General features: G+C 42.8%; 1 protein-coding gene across 1 annotated transcript in view; it reads right to left on the bottom strand.

Moving 5' to 3' along the window:
* LOC146199160 (putative chitinase 10) overlaps positions 1–20,453 on the bottom strand; it is a 63,222-nt gene that overhangs the window by 28,747 nt on the left and 14,022 nt on the right. Inside the window, exons 5-10 of the mRNA XM_084592063.1 lie at positions 16,701–16,963; positions 14,052–14,155; positions 13,690–13,813; positions 9,248–9,439; positions 2,951–3,073; positions 2,324–2,467 (exon numbers count right to left, since the gene is read on the bottom strand). Of these exons, the coding sequence (XP_084448189.1) occupies positions 2,324–2,467; positions 2,951–3,073; positions 9,248–9,439; positions 13,690–13,813; positions 14,052–14,155; positions 16,701–16,963 (950 nt within the window). The remainder of the gene's footprint in view (positions 1–2,323; positions 2,468–2,950; positions 3,074–9,247; positions 9,440–13,689; positions 13,814–14,051; positions 14,156–16,700; positions 16,964–20,453) is intronic.

Raw genomic sequence — 20,453 nt, 5'->3', positions numbered from 1 at the left:
AAAATTATTTTTATCAGTAATAGATATTATTTCATTTGGAAGATCGTTCCATTCTTTGGAATTACGGGGAACAAGTGGGCGTAAGAAATCTGTTTTGCAAAAGGAGATGGCTACTTTGTAGGGATGATCAATGCGATGCGATATGTAATAGGGTCTGTAAAAAAAAATGATTGTGCAAGGTGGAAACATAATATAATTTGTTGAATAGGTTTAGCCGGAAAACTTTTCGGCGTGAAGCCAATGATTGAAGACTAAGATTAGTTTTCATTTCTGTGATTCTTGCTCATCGATTACAGTTTTGAGTACAGAGCCGGCAATTCAGCAAAAAGTTTACAATTCGTGCGTTTTGTGGCTATTGGTCACTCATCGTGCCAAGTAAAGCAATGCAACGGCCTCGTGAACGGTAGCGCTGTGTTTGTCCCGTCTCCTGTATGCCTCGTGTCGCTGTGCTACTTGGCGCGTTAATATGGGCATCGATGAAAGCGAACTTCGGCTATATCAACTAGGTATACATTTTTCATCATTTTGTGTGCTTGCCCCAGTTAGAGGCAATGTAAAAGCCTTTTTTTGTGCGTTGTCTTTAAGCTCCCAAGGTGGCCTGTCGACTCGCGTCACCACTGGTTGGTATTACATTAGTGTTTGTGAAGAATACGCTCTCTTTATCTAGTCCAAGCGTTGATAGCCGACTGAGTGCTAGCAGTTCGTGCTAGCGGTTCGTGTGGTGTGGAAAAGTATCTTAAAATGCACATCATTATACTGCGAGGTGCCGTCCTTCATCTATTGGACCGTAGGTGTTCCAGACTATCCCACACTATTTTCGAAATATTGGGGACTTAGGTAAGGCATTTGGAGTTCACAAGACTTTAGTTTTTGCTTCACTGGCGACCAGTGCGTAAAGGTACATATCTTAGTAATATAGTTTATTTAATCCTTTTTTTGTTCTTTTGTGGCTTTTCTTGTCAACCAAAGAGATCATAATTAGCGCTCGTATTGGTGCCGGACATAAAATGCTGTATTTTGCTGATCATTTTTATAAGCATTATAGAAATAAAAGATGCACTACCAAATGAGACATATGGGTTTTACTATTTATTAAAACAATTTTGTCGCCTACATTACCACCTTCTACTCAGCGCAGTGCTGCCTTTGTATACACACTATGAATACATCAATTCAGAACAGCCATTTTCAACTAGCTAATGAATGAAGCAGTAATGTGCCTTAGTCTTGTAGCGTTGGATACAGTAATGCCAATACGACTTTTCGTCACTACCGCGCCTTGTCTCTTGGATTTTAAAGCGCACTTTTCTAATTTTTTTTTATAGCTAAGCGGCGTCGCAAATATCAAGCGTTAAGAGAGTTTTAAAGTCAACTATTAACTGAGAACACCACTCTTGTAATATGATATCCACCAGTGTATTCATTTATTAAAGCACGTTTAGAATCCAGTGGGTGAAGCTATATTGCAAAAAGAAGGATTAAATGCATTTCCTGCGCGCGTACTATCTTTTCCTTTGCCCTGACCGTTATATTTGTAGCGGAGTTTTTCGTTTTTTTCCCGAGGCTGCCAGTTATGCACATGCAAAACTATCATCTCTACAAACCGTACTGACTGCTACAAATCAGTTTTAAGCTAATTTTAGGGAACATTTCTGAGGCGCGAAGTTCGGCTAAAGCAGGGTTTGCTACGAAACGAAGGGCCCAAAAAAATACCCCGTAAAAAATGCAGAAGTCAGCTGAGTTGCCGGCATCACGGAGCAAGAAATGATTGCAGTTTGTTCTTAGGCTCGTTAGTTTAGCATTTTCAGAAACTAGACAGACATTTATTTGCAAATTTTTGTGTTTATTACCACTTCCGAGTTCCTACCTCCAACGCTTGTAAATTTCAACTTACATGAAAGAGCAGTCTAGATTCTCATCAGTGCTTTAGTCTCGAGGTTCCTGTTCACGATATATTTCACGTCAATAAAAAGCAAAGGAAGATTTCTCCTTCTCTCTCTTGGAACTGAACCAAATCACAAATTTAGTTTGCTGTAACTATCTTAGAAATGGTGAACCTGGGTCCATTTGTTTATCGCTTATTGTTCGCTCTCTGCGGTATTGACCGATCTCATTCTACTGGAAAGCAAACAATAGCGACTTAAGATTTTAAACACTAAAATGTATTGTTTTCTTTTTATTCACTGGCTGGTATTCTTATTTGTTCCACCTCTTTAACAGGATTTGGCGATCTTTGTGGCAGAGATACCGAGACACCTTGTGCTTTTGACAATTAATCCATATATCGTCGTTGACTGTGTAGAATACCAAGTGGTCATTAAAGAACGATATTGTTCCTTAGCCTGGGTAATCCATTCTTGATTGTTTCCAGGAGGGCGTTCTGCTTTCCACACACACCGATGAAATCATCCTTGTCACAGCTCATGACCATTATGCCAGCGTAACCTTCTTTTCTGACGAATTCGACCTGAAATACAAGGAGTTTTACTTTAGCACACAGAGGACCAAAAGATTTAGGTGAAAAGATGCTGGTGGTTTGGAAATGAATTATAAGATTCTCAGGACGTTTCCGTCAGATTTTCGGGCGAAAGCCTGAAATTTCGGAAATGTGAAAGGGAATCTGTTTCCAAGAGTCATGGCACGGCAGTTTGCGCATTGAATGAAGTTAGTGATTACTTAAGGTCATAATAGGCACCGTTTATTTATTTATTTGAAGGAACCAGCCTTGAAAACAAAAAGGCGGGAAAGGTGAGAATCGAACCCCATGAATCGGAACTTGAAGATTAAAGAACATGGCATTATGATCGCTCCCTGAATCGAGTTGTAAAAAGAGATTGCGAGAATGAAAAGAAAAATGCTTATAATTATTGAAGTTTTGATCATGTGCGACAATTTCTATAAATTCACTTGACAAAAAAAAATGAATAAAAATTTTTCAGTGTTGCATTACCTTCTGTGCGATGCTCTGCGGGTCCTCGTAGCCCACCCAGTCCTGCTTGTTTGTTGCGTACGGACACATGCCTTCTTCGTCAAAGCCACGTTCCCACTGGCCAAACACGACATTCTGGCAAACCTGAAATCAGTCAAGCAGTTTCAGCCACTGGCAAAAAACCACAATTACTGATGCTTTATGAGAGTTCTTTTGATTGGTTTGGTTTATGGGGTTTAGTGTTCCAAAGCGATTCAGGCCGCTGAGGCGGGCCATCGCCACCTACTGTGGACGTGTCTAGGACCTTACAACCAGACAAGTACAAAAGGTCGGACTTATGTCTGGAAGGAAGGAAGACCTGAAATCGTGCATGGTTAATGGACAACGTTAGGAGCCGGAGCTTGCTGTGGTTTCTGCTGCGGTTTCTTTGACAATAGCCTAGACGACTTTATTTTAACTTCGAAGACACATGGCAAGTCTGTGAATAAAAAAAAAAAAAAAAAGAAGAGAGATGCCGTAGGGAAGGGCTTCAGAACATTCGACCACTTGAGGTTTTTTAATGTGCACTGACATCGCACAGTACAGGGTCACCTTGCTTTTCGCCTTCTTTGAAAAGAGGTCACCGCGGCCAACTCGAAACCGCGTTCATGGGTTCAGCAGTCAGCGCCGTAACCAGTAAGCCACCGTGGCGGGGTAACGGTTCTTTGGCTCGAGTTGGAGTACGAAATGAGTTGTAAAAAAGTGCTGTGATAGAAAATTGACTTTTCTTTTTTAGGCTGCCATATTTTACCAAAGTGTGTTACATAATCGAAGGAAATAGGAATAATAAACGCGAGAGCTATGTCGCGTTATGATATTCACCTTTCGGTGATTTGAGAGCCGAGCTATTTCGGGCAGGTAAGAGATACGAAAGAAATAATCTGGATCTGAAAAGGTGTATAGCTATAAGCTCATTAGCCGAATTGAAATAATTTACTGTGCACCCTTCCTTTTGACACTTGATTTTGTATGCGGAACCAATACCTTTGTGCGAAAAGGTAATGTCCATTCGCGCTATTTTAGTTTAGACACGAAGGAACTACTCTATAACCCGTGAGGGTAATCGTATAATAGGCCCGCGAGACTGTCAATGTTCTAGAGACGGCAGAAGAGCTGAAATGAAAGTTTCCTAATGGGTACTTGTAATTTCGGGCTGTATATATATATATATATATATATATATATATATATATATATATATATATATATATATATATATATATATATATGAAGGAAAGAAGCCAACAGTCGGCGAGGCCAAGGAAAGCGTTGGGGATGGTACTATTATGTCTTTTGATTTTTTTTGTTTTTAATGTTTGCTTAGATAACCACAGACATTAGTAATGTAATCTGTTTAGGGGAAAGATAATTAAACACCAAGTAGAAGAAAAAACAACGTGCCGATGGTGGGGACCGAACCCACGACCTCCGAATATCGCGTCCGGTGCTCTTCCAACTGAGCTACATCGGCCGCTGTCCCCCCTGCTACTTGCTTGGGTATTTATGTTGTCTGTATAGACCTCCTTCACTCCGGCTACGTCACGAAAATGCGGTGGCGCTGTCGTCGTTAGTGACTTTCGCGTGGTAGGCAAAACAACGCTTCAGTCGCCTTGCCTCCCGTGATTGTGCGATGGCTTGCTGCTGCCGGGAAATGCAGAGTACCATGCCGACTAATCGCTTCACTATGACATGTGCTGAAAGGCACACAAGAGGAAGTTTAGTAAGCTTGCAAAGGCTTTTTGCCGACAATGGTCGCCGTAAAGAGTTGTGGGCCGCCGCGGTGAAGCGCCAAGGCTGCTCATCGAATATGCGGCAAACACTTCGTTACGGCTAAGCTGGAGCTTATTCACCTTTACGCCAGAGTGGTCTACCGGATAAAAGGTCGCGAATCACTCGAGTTTGGCCTTTTTACGACGCGTGATGGGATCTTGGTGTGCGGGCGCGGGTGCGCTAGCTGGTAACATACATAGACGAGGCAGTCATATATATGTTGTATTGCGTAGGCCTGTTTCTTTGTTGGAGCATGCATAGATGTTTACCTATGTGAACTGTTCCTCAAGCCCGTTTTTTCACTTTGGTAATTTATGTATGCGCAGTGAGCTACTACTCGAAAGATCTGTGTTGCACTGCTCGATCTATGATATATATGTTGCATGGCTATCCTTCGCCACGTTCACGTCAAATTATTTTTATTACTTCCAGATGAAGACTCCCACTTCACGTTAACAGCTAGTGATTTGGAGCGGAGCTGCATTTTTTTTTTTTTTTATTTATGCCGAGCGCTTTTATTTGTATTCACAGCGGCTGATTGTGAATGAGAATTGTGGGGTTTATCCTATACATTACCGCGGCCACAGTGGCGAGACCGAACAGGGCCACCCTAACTACGGAACCACGGGTGAAGGTAAAAACGGCCCCTGAAAAGAGGTCCCCAGAAGATACAGCCACGAAACAAAGGCCCCTGGACTATATGGCCACGGAAAAAAACGTCCAGAAAGGTCCCCTCAGGAAGCGGCCCCTAGGAAAAAATGTCACCGAAGAAATTGACTGAAATCTGCCCGGAACTCACTTCGCGAAAAATTAAACATCTTATGATGCCGTTTTTTTTTTTTTTTTTTTTTTTTTTTTAGAATAGATGTAACCATTGTTTGGGTACTGGGTCCTCTGGGTGCTTTACGCGTTTACAGAAACTGGAGAAGACTTAGCATGAAAGCATATCGAATAAAAAAAAAAAAAGCCCCACCACTATATAATATCCAGCGAGTATTATGCGGTGCATAGTTTCCAGTTTCCAAGCTGGGAAATATCGCTCTTTAATATAGGTCTAATCACCCGGCTAATATTACACATTCGAGAGACGTGCTTGTCCTCCACCGCACAAATTTCGGTGCCATAATGGTTTTCTTTTTTTTTTTTTTTTTTTTTGCGAACGCACAGCATCAGTACCATGTTTTGCAAATTTCAAGCGGACGGGTAGAAAGATTCACTGTAGCCTACATTACTGCGGCTAGACTCGAGGAAACTCAGTATAGGCCTTTAGTAAAAGAACTACAGGACGTGAAAAAGAAACAAAAAAAAAAAGACGGCGGGGTTCAAAATATAAATACTGTTCAAGCTAAAACCACAAACACAGATGGCAGATAAAAACAGTAAAAGTTAATTACAATGAGCGAAATTTATCGCTGATAAATCAAGCACCGGGCAAGGCGAAAGCTCGACTTTGTAGTACGTTTAATTGCATCTATTTGGGGACATTTTATCCGAGGCCATTTTTTCCGGGACCACTTTTTCCTGGGACGTTTTTACCGGAACCCACGTAACCACATTGGCCGCTGCAGCTCGTAATTGTAATGTAAGCTAACAGCGGGACTACCCGTGATAAAATTGTTACCATTAACGACGACAGCCGCCCGCGACCAGAGCAGATATAACAGACGCGCAGCGTTGTGATTTTAATGAATAACGAAATGATACGCAAGTCCGTGCAGTGTTAAGGCTACTGTTGCCATGCTGACCTAAATCACCTTACCCATACAGCCGCTCGACGCTAGCGAGGTGCTTCGTGCTTACCAAGAACACTCATTTGCCGCTCGGTGTGAAGAATCATCCGATAACGCAATGATGCTTCGAGCGGACTACCTCGTACGCGGTTTGCGGCGCTATATATCAGCGAAAAAAAATCACCGTCAGCGTACTCGACTCATAGTAGTTGTAAGCATCCGAAGCTTCGCAATTCTCTATGCGTTCCGCGCTTAATTTTCTCGGAGAAAACAGCAAATAGATGTCAACGTCGCTCATTTTTCCTGGCGGCAGCAACGCTTCTCTTGTGCGCCTTGAACCCAATCTCCATCGGTACGGCGTGCGGGTTCGTACGCTGCACGCCGTGTAGGTAGAGTTTTTCAATGTATCGCTTCTGTCCTCACCACTGAGGCTCACGAATACTAGCACATGGTCATTTCGTCTGCCAAGAAGGCGCCTACAAATCACAATAACACGGCCTTAACAAGCTTGGCCACAGTGCTGCGGCCGCGGTCGTGCTTTTTGCCTACCGTGGGATCGCTAACGATAGCAGCGCCACCTCGATCATCTTGTTTGTTTGCAAACATGGAGGAGGTCTATACGAACCTTGAGAGTGTTCACCAGCGCCACCCTCAGCCATAGCGGCGGACGTAGAAGGTTCGTATACAGACAACATAAATACCCAAGCAAGTAGCAGGGGGGACAGCGGCCGATGTAGCTCAGTTGGAAGAGCACCGGACGCGATATTCGGAGGTCGTGGGTTCGGTCCCCACCATCGGCACGTTGTTTTTTCTTCTACTTTGTGTTTAATTATCTTTCCCCTAAACAGATTACATTACTAATTTCTGTGGTTATCTAAGCAAACATAAAAAACAAAAAAAAAAAATCAAAAGACATAATAGTACCATCCCCAACGCTTTCCTTGGCCTCGCCGACTGTTGGCTTCTTTCCTTCATGTATTATAACGAGCACCCTCATTTCCCCTTAATTGATCTGCTTGTATATATATATATATATATATATATATATATATATATATATATATATATATATATATATATATATATATATATAGGAAGAGAAATGCCTGACCCGATGAAAAAGCAAAAAGAAGAGGAAGACAGAGACGACAAAACGTCGCGCTCCGAAGACGATGAAGTTGTGAAGACGAACGTGTGAGTGCTTACAATAAGTGGGATGACCACGTTAAGCTCACCAACGTCCATCTTCTATTTAAGTGATGTCGCCAGCTTGTGGTTCTGAAACCATGAAGCTGAAATTTCAACCTGGGCAGCACTCAAAACTAGCCTCACGGAGGTTTTCGGCCGCCCCGCTGTTCGGAAACTTTGCGCCGAACAACGGTTGGGTTCTCGCGTCCAGTAGAAAGGCGAAAATTTCATAAGCTACAGTGAGGATGTTGTCGACCTGTGTAAACGTCTTGATCCATCTATGACTGAAGCACAGAAGATCAAGCATGTCTTCAAAGGAATTGAAGTGGACGCATTCCACATGCTCGTCGCCAAAACTCCCTAAACCGTTTATGAAGTTGTTTCTTTGTGCTAGAGTTATGACGAGCTCCGTAAACAGCGTCTCATGACACGCCGTGTCATTTCTTCTGATGAAGCACTATCGACACTGGATCTTCCCGGTGCTCCTCAGGATCACCCCGCGTTTCTCCATCAAATAAAACAGTTATATACATATTAGGCACACTCTGATTTGTACAATGAAGAAAAATATTTAACTTTTTGGGCGAAGAAATTTTCACGCTTTGTCACCCCGAAATGGTAAGCAAAGAAGTAACGTCCCATACCGAGGTACGGTTATTAGAGATGCCGTAGTGGAAGTTCCTGAGTTAACTGAGATCGAGCTAATATCCCCTCCATAGGAATACGGCCAGCTTTGTCGGTATCGAACCTGTGACCTCTAGGCCACCCGCTGAACACCAAAGTCAGCGAGCCAACTTGACTAGTTACGTCTTGTGGAAAAAGCGAAGTGACTTTGCTGTTTTGGCGAGAATGGTACGGAAATTTGTGCTGACAAATGTGAAGTTTCTCCTTGCACTGGTGTTTTTAATGTTGTATTGGGTTCGTCTTTCTGTACAGTACTTGGCGCTTTTACAAAAGGGTCGCTTATGTTCTGTTTCATTTTTTTAAATTGGCTTTTTTTTTTTTACGCCAAATTGCGAGAAAGACGTGCGGCTCCCGATCGTCTTCCTTACTATAAATAGTCAGACTTTTGGTATTCAGGCTGTACGCAAGATTTTTGAACAATATTTTGTTTGCCCCGTGGTCCATGCGACAGTGGCCTGTAATAGTGAATATTAAATTAATAAAACATAAAATCAACCAGGAAAGTTTTGCATAAGTATGGCAGTGGTGGCATATGGTTAAACATTTGACGTCTAATAGTAAAATGCCGGGTAGCACTGAGCTATAACCGACAAATTTTTGCTCCCCCCCCCCGCCCCCTTTCTCACGAGAAAAAGATAAGAGGGGGCTATCGCGTAACCACTGATTCCTTAATTTGTGGCTCAATCATCTCATACATGCTAGGGGTAATGCGTCTTACTCGGGATCTAAGCGACCCAATAGATTCGATTCCCATCTGAAAGCAGAAATCCAAGTTGGCAGCTCCTACCACGTCATGTGGTTTTGTGACGTCACACAACTCGTCGACCAATCAGCGCCCGGCCTGTCACCTGCCAACTACCACCTGACAAAAATATGGGCGTGACCTAGCGCTGCGTGCTAACCTCACCTCAAAGTAGGCGTGTATGTTGTCGCTCATGAGGAAAGCGCCCTTTTGCGGCCTGTTCAGTGGATCGATGGGGGCGTGCAGTCCGGTGTTGGACGGACTGGCCAGCTTGTAAACACGTCCGTAGAAGGCCACGCCTAGCACCAGCTTCCGCTTCGATGCACCACGGTCAAGCAGCGCCTGAAGACCTTGTTCCTGAGCAGAGGGACGCGGGAAAAACGTAGCGCGTATACTATGAGATTTGCTTCTGAGGTATTTCCAGCTTTGTTACCACCGCTAGGAGAAAAAACCCGCAGGTGTCTTTTTCCTGAGCTTTTTCGGGCCTGCTCTTAGAAGCATTTGATAATGAACAAATATTGAATTGGAGGCACCGAATTTATTGCTTTTTGTCACCTGCCAGGCAAACAGCCGAGCCTTCAAGGGAGGCTCGTATGAATTTCAGTGATGCACGTTAATATTGTTACATTGCATATTGAATCTAAAAAAAAAAAAAATTAAAATTACGGAACATCACTAACTACAACAGGAATCACAACAATAAAGTAGCATGAAGAGGCCGTATTAAACAAGAAGGAAGCTGGGCTAGTTGGACAGATTGAGAGTTGGCAACAGCAGGATGAACGAACACCGATTTTCTGGGCTTTTATACTGCGTTGTCTAAACGCGTTAACCTAAACGTGCTATGATTGTTGGCCCCAATTTGTCGTACTTACAGAAATTCTCTTTTCCATTGCCTCCTGTTGTCTCGCTGCTGCTACTTTAGTGTCTTTAATCAATGCGCTTGTAATTTTACGGTAGTCATGTGAGTGTTGAACTGGATGTTTTATCTTCTATCAACCGATATGATTTGTATAGCTTTTTTTCAAAGCTTACAGCGCAGCTCTCGTATATTTTAGTCGGCTTCTGCGAGCGAAAGTATCTGACTCACATGCCAGATACCAGGCTGTCATTTTACAGTTTCCGACAAAAAAACAAAAAAGGCTGTCTGTCCGAGGAGCACACAAAAATAATCCAAACGCCAACAACAATTAAAAACCTATCGAGGCTTATGGAAAGAATGGAAACACTGTGCAATCGAGCATGCTGGATATATTGATTGACATTGATTTTGGCTTGACAGAAACTGATTTCTATCTCGGGCGTCTTGCTTCCTTAGGCCATGGGTGAGCGTTTGTACCGTAATACCCAGAAATGTGGCGCAAGAAACACAATCACATGCGAAGAGACACAACACACGCGCACACTACCAACTGTAATATGGATCTGAACACACACTTCCTCTTCACCGCTCATCTTCTACACCCAAGTACATCTTCTCATCACCCTCTTCTTTGCCAAGGAGATAGTAGCACTTTCTTCCCCGAAGAACATAAACATAGTCCAAGCATGACAGTCCCAAATTCTACACTCAAGTACATCTCCACACACCTCTTCTTTGCCCAGCAGCTAATACCACAATCGTTCCAGTGTACCACCCCCATCATCCAAGCTGGACAGTCACAAAGTCCACCACATAGTCACATAGTCACACATTAACAACCAACCACCACACATGAGCAGTAAGACACGTCCATCCAAAACACATCCCTTGTGGAGTCCCTATGTAATGAAAAAACTGTAACCTGCCCAACTTGTCTGCGAAACAACGAAGTACATGAGAATGAGAAGTACATGTATTTGAGGGAAAGAAGGATCAATAAATAAACGGCCGCAATACATGAGAGATGTCTAAGAATAACAGCTTTAAGCCCGATAATAAACTCGATTTTTTCTATTACTCAAAAAGATTCCTCAATAAAAGTAAATTCTTTTCTACGTAAATTCAGCGAGGCTTCAATAATGCATATGTCTTCTTTCTTCTGCATCCAGAACGCCTCTAAAATTTCGCGTGCCATCTTATCCCGACTCTTCCCTTAAATATTAAGCCTGCTAAACAATGGCTCATACTTGCACTTCTGACAGTGCAGAGGTAAATTTGACCCCTTCCCATTTTCTATGGACTTCCCATGTTCCCTTATTCTATCATTGATACATCTTCTAGTCTGCCCTATATATACTTTACCGCAAGTCAGTGGAATCTCGTAAATCACTCCCACCACACATCCAATAAAACTCTTTACATGCTTCTTATCGCATTGTACTTTCTTTCTCCTCCCTATTAATGCACACAACCCACCGAGTTTTTTTGGCGCAGAAAACACAACTGGCACCTCATACCTACCTGCCACCTTTTTCAGGCGGAGCGCAACTCTATGAATGTACTGTATTAATTGCGGGTTTTTATTTCTTAGCGTACCTGCAATCCTTCTTCTCCCTTTCATTTTTTGAAGCAGAGACTCTGCTACCCCACAAATAATCGTAACCGGGAACCAGCCACCTGAAGCTTTTGTAATTAGTTGTAGATGCTATCCTCAGCCATATGTTCACATGATTTTACAGGGCCGACTCCAAACAAACGGAAGCTATCGCTCTTCATGCTTGTCATGCTTGTCATGCCAAGCATGCTTGGACGATGTTTATGTTCTGCGGGGAAGAAAGTGCTACTATCTCCTTGGCAAAGAAGAGGGTGATGAGAAGATGTACTTGGGCGTAGAAGAAGAGGAGTGGTGAAGAGGAAGTGTGCGTTCAGATCCATGTTACAGTTGGTTATAGTGTGCGGGTGTGTTGTGTCTCTTCGCATGTGATTGTGTTTGTTGCGCCACATTTCTGGGTATTTTGCAGCACCAACTAGCCCCTCAAGCTGTTAGTTTGTACCGTGTTATCCGGGTCTTCCACGTCATTAAGCTATCCGCCTTTCTCGTTCACCTGTTGCTGCCAGCGTTTCGCATAGCGAGATCAATGTGAAAAGTACAACCATCTTTACTCTGTTTATAAGAGGCAAGTGAATATCCGATTTGCAAATCCCAGAGGTTGTGTACAAGGGGAAAGCGCGGTAACTGCAATAGGGAGACGAGGTAAAGGATAATGGATAAGGGGTTGGGGTTGGGATTACTTTTGAAAGCATCAGTAGAATGTAGTAAGATTTGGTATTGCTGGGATTATTGTTATCAAGCAAATAAAAAATAAGGTCGGGTTTATTGGCTGATCCATATACAACCCCATGATTGCGCTGTACTACGCTCATTCTGAGTTTTGCCCGGTGAAAAATGTATTCGTTCGAATCATAACCACAAAACGACTATTAGCATAATGGGTTCCGAACATGTTAGGATATTGAATATAGTGGTTTGGATCAGGATTTAAATGTTATTATTTGCTCGCAATGCGTCGAGTCTTGCCAATTCGGTTCGTTGCATATTTGAAAAATGCCCTGTAGTTATTTTCAGTTTTATAGCGCTTCTCCGCAACACGACTGCATAAAAGTGACTTTTAAACATAATGAGAAAAATCAGTGAATGAAATGCACAGGCTGAATATAGTTAGCTGCGAGCAGAGCAGTAACAATTCCAGTTTTTAAATAATTTCAAATCTTATTCTACAGCCGTGTGGAGGGCTACTGTTAAGCGGCGAAAGATGGCACGGTAGAATGCACATATACATAATTACCCTCACACTAAACAGTGAAGTACGCTGGATTACTTCTTGTGAAAAGGCGAGGCGGCTAACAAAAAAAAAAAATGAACAAATTTCTGACGCACTACTTACCCACAGCGCCGTCAACTGTTGGGTGATGCCCAGAAATATCAGAGAGAGAAAACATCACGCGAGTGCATTATATCGTAGCAGTTTAATGGTTTTTTTGCTATCGATATAGCACTTTGCGTTTCTAGCGGCTCTTATGCTTTCGACAAAATGTTGAAATTTTAGTGATGAAGATGACAGATTAGTCAGATTTCAATAAGAACAGCAAATATTTATTGTGGATCTGGTTTAAGCCTTATTCACTTCAGTGCTAGAATAAAGCTTTAGATGACAATGTAAACTGTGCGCTCAATCTCGCAGTCTTGTACTCGTGCGAGTGGTCTTTTTCATTGTAGTTCCGATTCAGTGCTTTGCAGTTGTCGTTAAAGATGCAGTGATGAGAATGAGCAGTGAAAGGCTGAATAGTATCCATGCTTAAAAATGCAAAATTAGGAATGTAGCCCTATTCCTCACCGTGGTATCCTGAGATTCCCTTTTACTGATTTTTGTGAGTTGCAGTCGGCAGATTAGGCAAGATCCCCACTATTCGAGGGCCTAATTTGCCAAACTATCAGAGGAATATTGAGAAATAAAGGCTGAATAGAAGGAAAAGAAAAGCACAATTATCGTGGCACATATTTTCCTTTATTGCGACTTGTTCAAAAAACAGAACAGTGCACTAAATTATGTCAATTTTATCTTTTTCCTTTTATATCTTATCTTTCATAAAATACTTTATATTAGGAAACTAAATAGAAGAGCTTACTTTCTATGTTGAAATTTCTGCTGCTCTGCACGTCACTTTGATTTGTTTGCGAACTCACCACATTCAACTCCGGAACGTCGGGTCCATCTATTCCTCTGGGATGGAGTGGGCTGTGAGTATCAGTTCTGCCATTCCAGGCTCCCCTGAGATCGTAACCAATGACGTTCATCCAGTCTAGGTACCTAAACAAATAAGATAGGACGCATGCAGCATAAAATAGTTTTCCACTTGTAAAAGTGTTTCAAATTTCATATGAATAGGACGCATGTATTAGTCACCACTCCAAGATAAACAGTTGAAAAGGACAACATATGGCGGCTGAACTTTCGTTTTTATCGCGTTTATCTCAGAGTAAAACTGCAACTTGCAGGTGGAGATCGCGAGTTCCCTGTGTATGGAGGAAGCTTGGAGATTGCGTACTTGTTTATCTCAGGTATGTCGTATCCAGCTTCCATTCTGCTCTGGTTGAGGGGTACGCCTGCCGTAAGTAGCAGCTTGTGCTCCTTGAACGCGGCACACAGTTCCTGCGTGAGAAACGGAGTCATGATCGAAGCAGCACATATTTTGCGGTTATTTGCTCAACTGATGTCAGCGCGTCGGTGTACAGAACGAGATCTTCACTTATTTATCGCATCCTTTGCCACTATTGGCAGGCATGTACCGTATCTGCCAAAAGTGACTAGGCTGCTGGGTCATCTTCTCATTCGTATATCGGGCCTTTATCAGCTGTTATCGCAAATACTGAAGCCCCTCTCTTTTCCCCCCAGGTGCTTAGTAGTCGGGATAGCAGACACCAGGGTTGGTAAAAATATCTTTTCCTTCCTTTTATTATTTGCTTTAAGTAAATCCACTTGTTACTGCTACTACATTTAATCGCCCTTCAACCTTTGAATCTCGGTAAGGTTAAGGTTAGTGTTCTCACTCAATGAGGTATTTTAGTCTTCTGCAAAGCCTTTTATGCTAAATGACAAGAGTAAAACTTGCGGATAATATATGTTTCCGTTATGAGGCAAATGAAAAGAAAATGTTTGTGGCAAAAATAACTTTCTTTAGTGTGGAGCTGGGCAAGCTCCTGCCGAGCCAGTAATAAAAAAGTTTCAACTCCCAAATTTTAGATAACATTTTGCGCAATGACGCCTACGCAATGAAAGCGGGCACTACTTTGTCAATATGGGAAATTTTCTTCCTCGTGTAGTGATTTTGAACCCTTTACTTCTGTGCGCAGACCGCTGATGACGATACAAAATTCTAGCAGGCCATATTTTCGCGACTGAAACTCTCCAATAATAGAGCGCCGTCTGTCGATCATGACTCGTAACGTACCTTACTGGAGGAAGCGCCGATAGGAATATTAGGCAAAAAATCGACAACTAACAGAAATCACGCGTGACCACAATCACGCGTGACCACCTCTGTTCACTTTACCATATTAAGAACTTTAACAAACTGTTGCGGTTTTGGTTCGCACCTATTGTTGCGAGTTGTGGTGCAGTGACCGCTACTTGGGCTTTCTTTGTACTTAGTTCTGAGTCGCAAGGCTGGTTACGCGTATAGCGTTAAGCTAAAATTTGTTGAATATGCCCTAGAGCCCGGAAACCGAAGTGAAGAGTGCATATTGCGGCATTTAGCAGATAATTCGCAACAATAAAGTATTTATTCAACCAGCCTGCTTTTTGTCCCATTTCCGCAGCTGCGAGATTGTCCTCAATGTTTTGCCCGACATAAAGAACTCATTCAACAAATTTTTACACTGTTTCGAAAAAACAAAAGTGCATTCACTGCGGGATAAAAGAGTAGAAGATTGTCTTCGCAAAGGTGGCGTTTTTATTTATCTTTCTGCCTATGCTGAAGCTTGTACGGCGTTAGCGCTAAAAAAAAAATTAACTAAAAGTTTTTCGGCCGCCCGATTCGATCAATTGACGTTTACACTGGAAAGGACCCTGTGATCACCGTAATGAAATGAACGGTAGGGTAGCGTAGCCCACGAGATACCCGCAAAAAACATTGTGGACGCCCGCAGGTTACTTGCGAAATCGCGCATTTATTAGGTTACTTGCGGCGACACGGGTGTTTAGTTTTGTAGTTTTCGCTGAGAGCTCAGTTTTTACCCAGATTGGTATTCGTGATTAGACCGCTGTACCCCATTGGGCATAGGTCATCTTTAATTTTTTGTTAGGGTCATTTTAACAGCCCGATTAACAATAGAAGTTACTCTCATTAGAAGATATAGACTGTGTGTAAAAATTACGAGGGGTTTTAGCGACTAAAGTAGTGAAAGGCGAAAGCCTGAGTGCCGCATTCTGCTACGCAACTAGCACTAATTAACAATTTAATTAGCGGTTATTCAATTACTAAGTAGTAATTAAGAAAGTAATCACTAGTTAACTAATTAGTAATTATTTGGTTAATTATTGACTTGCGTAACAAGCCATTAATTAGTAATAATTATTTAATTGACATTAATTATTAATTGATCATTGTTTGGCATATGTCCATAAGGCACGCATTCGCGCATACTGTGGTGGTGCTCTGTGATTGGTCGAGTCCTCTATGACGTCATCTCGCCTCAGCCAATCAGAGCGGTCGCAAAATGCGGGACACATTTTGTCCAGGACAGCATGAGCCATTAAAGGCTTTCGCCTTAATATTGCCACGTGCCCAAACCCACGTGTCTTCTGCGGTTGGCCGCAAAGACGACGAAGCGGTTATTGGCGCGCTCGAAACGCTCAGCCTAGACCGTGTTCGAAGATGAAAAAGAACGCTTTTAGGGTCCGCCTGCACTTTCCTGTACGACCGTATACACCTACCCGCACGTCTGCGGCTCCTTTGGCCTTGGTAACATGTTTAGGGAGGTGACTATTAATGTCGTGTGTGTTATGCGAATAAACATTCATGCATCAGATTGAATGAGCGAATCGACATATGTGATATCTCGTCCTTTCTTCGCTCGCTCTTTGTCAAGCTAAGCTGAAATAAACCTAATGTGGACAACGGAAACACCGCAGTACATCCCCATCATGTGTTGAACTGCAATAGATGTTTTACGTGTCAAACAGAACACTTTCTGACCTTCAGGAGACTGACGAAATTGATCTTGTCACTGCTGCTTCCTCCTGCGACGACATTTCCCGGAAAGAGCCAGAAAACGTCAAGACCATCAAAGTTGCCGTCTATGAGCAGTTGAACGGTGTTTGTTATGAAAGATGTTCTTCGTGTCTGCATGGAGGCCATAGCTGATAAGACTTTCGTCTGGTTGGTCCACCCACCGATTGAAAGGAGTGTCTTTAATCGTGGAAACTTCCTCTTCAGTTGGGCAAAACCTTCGAGCATAGCTGAAAAACGATTGTGAAGATGCATGTATAAAATTGAGTAAAACCTATTTATCTTCTTCATCAGTTCACTTAAGTTTCGTGCAAGCAAAAAGCCTTTCTAAAAAACCTCCAAAAACGGCTAACACGGAACACTCGCTGCTCCACCGTCTCAGGAAATTTATCGATCTCAAGCTTGTCACTGTATGCGACTCTCTGTAGCCATGCCCTGCATATTGCTTGCCTTTGTATGTGCCTATTCAGTCTAATCAGGCAACCAGGCCTGTTTATGTGCTGTGTAAAAGTTCGATTTGTCTTCCTGAGTGCAGACGGTATGTCGTATTTAGCCGTTTTCACAAGTTGCAAACCCAAAGTTTAGTGCTGATAAGACTATATATCCACCGCATACTTAACAGTAAAAAGGACATAATAAAACGAAGTGATGACCATTCTTTTTCTCGAGCTGGTAACTGTTATCCTCTTCATCTTGAACATTTACTCACTTAGCACGATGAACTGTTGAACTTCGTGTTTGACGCATGGCAGCCATAGTTGTTTTTACTTTATATTGCAATCTCCAGTTATCAAAAGGCGGTGCGCCTGGTTTCTCTTTGTTGCTTGCCGATTTCGGTTGACTGGCAAGTTACAAAACTCTTCAATGTCACTTTCTTCCCGAAGAAATTTTGGCATGGCAAAATGTGGTAGTTCTTTAACGTATTTAAACCGAGTAGATGTGCCAAAGCATGTCATTAGCATTACTGGCTTAAGGTTTTGCTTTGTGCTTAGGAATTGACGAAGACGACATGCAATGCACCGCGTGACAGTGAGACAGTTAAACATGCGGGACGATCGGCTGCAGTGACAGCTACGAGGGTTATACGTTTGTGCGAATATTCCGGTAATAAAGAAAGAAAAAAGTGGCGATAGCAAAGGAGTTTTATACTCGCCCCCCCCCCCCCCCCCCCCTTTCTCTATGAGAAAATTCGTCATTTCAGAATCTGCTCGGCCCTCTCTTTTTTTTTATAATAATTTATTGCTTTCTACTTCTATGGCTTTCGGCCGTAGAAGAGTTAGACAGTTTTGCTGGTGTCCGATCTCGACTAGCGGCCAAAGCGCGGACCCGGGAACCCTTCGGCATTTCTTAGAAGGTAAGCCACTGCACATACGCGCGCCTCTGGGAGTTTGTGAGTTTTAGGTATTTTTAAGTGCGTTTCTGTCAACGGGGCCGAGAGTTACAATGCGCGAGTGAAGATCTGCGTCTCCTCTTCTCTTTAGTTTTTCAGTACACTTGCACCACCCCTATTTTTCCTCACTTCTTGTTTTCGTTTTGTGTGGTCACTTACCAGTGCCCCCTCTCGCATTTGTGCACCCGCGTTTACTCACAACCGGCCGCTTTTCTGCCACACGGCCAGTCGTCACCCTTCCCCCCCCCCCCCCCCCCCCTCCTCCTAAGAAAAAAACAACAAAAAAATCAGAAAAGACAATTCTCAGATTCTTCCTCTCGCAACAATCTTTTCTTTTCTTTTTTTTTTTTTGTTCTTTAGCTTTTGGTTGTGCGCTATACCTCCAACTGGCGTATTCCTGTTGGTCTAAAGAAATATAAAGACAGGCCCTTCTCGCTTCTCGGAACGCCGCGGAGGCTGCGCGGACTTCTGTAGCTTGTCGACCATGCAGGCATCTCATCGTTTCGCAGGAGGGAAACGCTAGTCAGTGTTCGAACTCTGCTCTTCCTCCCTGTAGACGCGTTGCCACCCTGCTCACCACCCGCTAGTCTTCCTCTCTTGACGAATATTGTGCAGTCGACGAAAAACGAAACAACTTCCATAGCATGGGTTAAGTGTTCGCGCTTCATTCTCCCAGCTTCTAATCGTCGCGATTAGAAGCTGGTGTCTTAGCCCAACGTTCTCATCGACACCAAACGTTCCTGGAACGTTTGCTTGGAAGTCGCCCCCAAACGGCGTCGGTGAGCCGCCCGAAATTGGCAAAAAAAAAAAAAAAAGGCAGCATCTACACGACATGCTGCGTTCTTTGCCATTTACCGTGGCCGTCTTTTTCAAGCGAAGACACGCAGCCATGCCGTGGTCGGCGACTTGCTGTAATTTATGACGGAAGTTTCCGCCCTTTCCACTGAGGTCTGCCCTTCTTCGAGGTCTATCGCATTGTTCCGTTTGGCGTCGAGGGTGCATGACATGGTTGCGGTTATGGCAGATATAGCGACAAAATCTAAATATACCGACGATGATGTGTGCGCGCGCAGTTGTCGAATTGACAAAGACATCGAAGGCCATTTCCGTTACAATAGCCACGCAAAAGAAACGAAAAGAACTGTGAACTTGGATGCATTCACTGCGACAAGAAACTGTGTAGACAAGGAAACCAGCTTTTGAGCTTCTCTCTGCATCTCAAGGTAATGTGCGAATTATCCCTAATCCAACGTATTATTTCTTTAACTTACATCAATGATAAAAGGAATGTTTTGGTGCTGCAAATTCACCGTTAGTTATTATAAGTAGAAGGGAGGGTAATCTTTCCAATAATTTGTCATGGCGTTTGTTCTATACAGCACAACCTATTCGTCAGGATTATCGAAAGTAGCGCAATGTCAAAAGTCAAGCACGCTTTACCTTTTCGTAACTAAGCGTGTCTGCATATGGCAACATTTTGTTCTGTCCGCCTCTTGTGATAAGTCCCACGTCAGAAGTCAGTTTGATCAAATAATGTTATGGTACTACAACTTCCATATATACGTAAGTGGTCGATCTACTTTTTTTTTTTTTTTTTGTAACAGAGGCGTTACACTGAAGAAACATTAGATTGTTTGTGATTTTGTCATCCGATTCGATTTCAAATCGCAGGAAATTGTCTTCACCAAGAAATTATGACTTGCTTGTCATGAGGAAACACTATTTGACGGTCACAGATATGTGCGACGTTTCACTGCAGACATTCGGGAGTTCGCATCCAGCACCACCAAGAACACAAGCATTACAGCGGAAATTAGGTCAAAAGTCACCATATCAAAACAAATAAAAATAAAATTTGAAGAGTTGAAACTGACCAATTATACTGCCGTTATTAGGTCAGCCTGCTATGAATCAGTAGCCCCGCTGGCAAATATGCATTTAAATTTTTTTACTTTTCAAGTAAGCCTCATCATATTCAATGTTATTTAAATTTTATGTCGTCATTCTGGCGTGTCACCGCACAGGAATTGTGCCATGACGTTTTATAGCTAGTGCTCTCAAGTGAAAAAAACCTTTTATTTTAAATTTTTTTTTTTTTTTGAGGTCGAGCGACCGGCCTCGAACTCACAGTTTGAGTTTGAGGTGAGGTTGAGTGAGGTCGATGGTGGCATCAGAAAAATTGAGATGAGGTCACCTGGTCAAACCTTAACCTCAAAGCGTGGGGTTGAGTTTGAGTGAGGTCAGGAAATTTTTATTGAGGTTGAGGTGAGGTTGCACTTTTTGAGGTCAAATGCCCACCTCTGCATCTCAGAGACAGTCAGGCTACGAGA

This window comes from Amblyomma maculatum, chromosome 2 (assembly GCF_055883805.1).
Source record: "Amblyomma maculatum isolate TAMU_Amacu chromosome 2, ASM5588380v1, whole genome shotgun sequence".
NCBI classification, from domain to species: domain Eukaryota; kingdom Metazoa; phylum Arthropoda; class Arachnida; order Ixodida; family Ixodidae; genus Amblyomma; species Amblyomma maculatum.
Note: the sequence above shows the minus strand (reverse complement) of the source record. Positions and strands in the feature narration are given on the sequence as shown.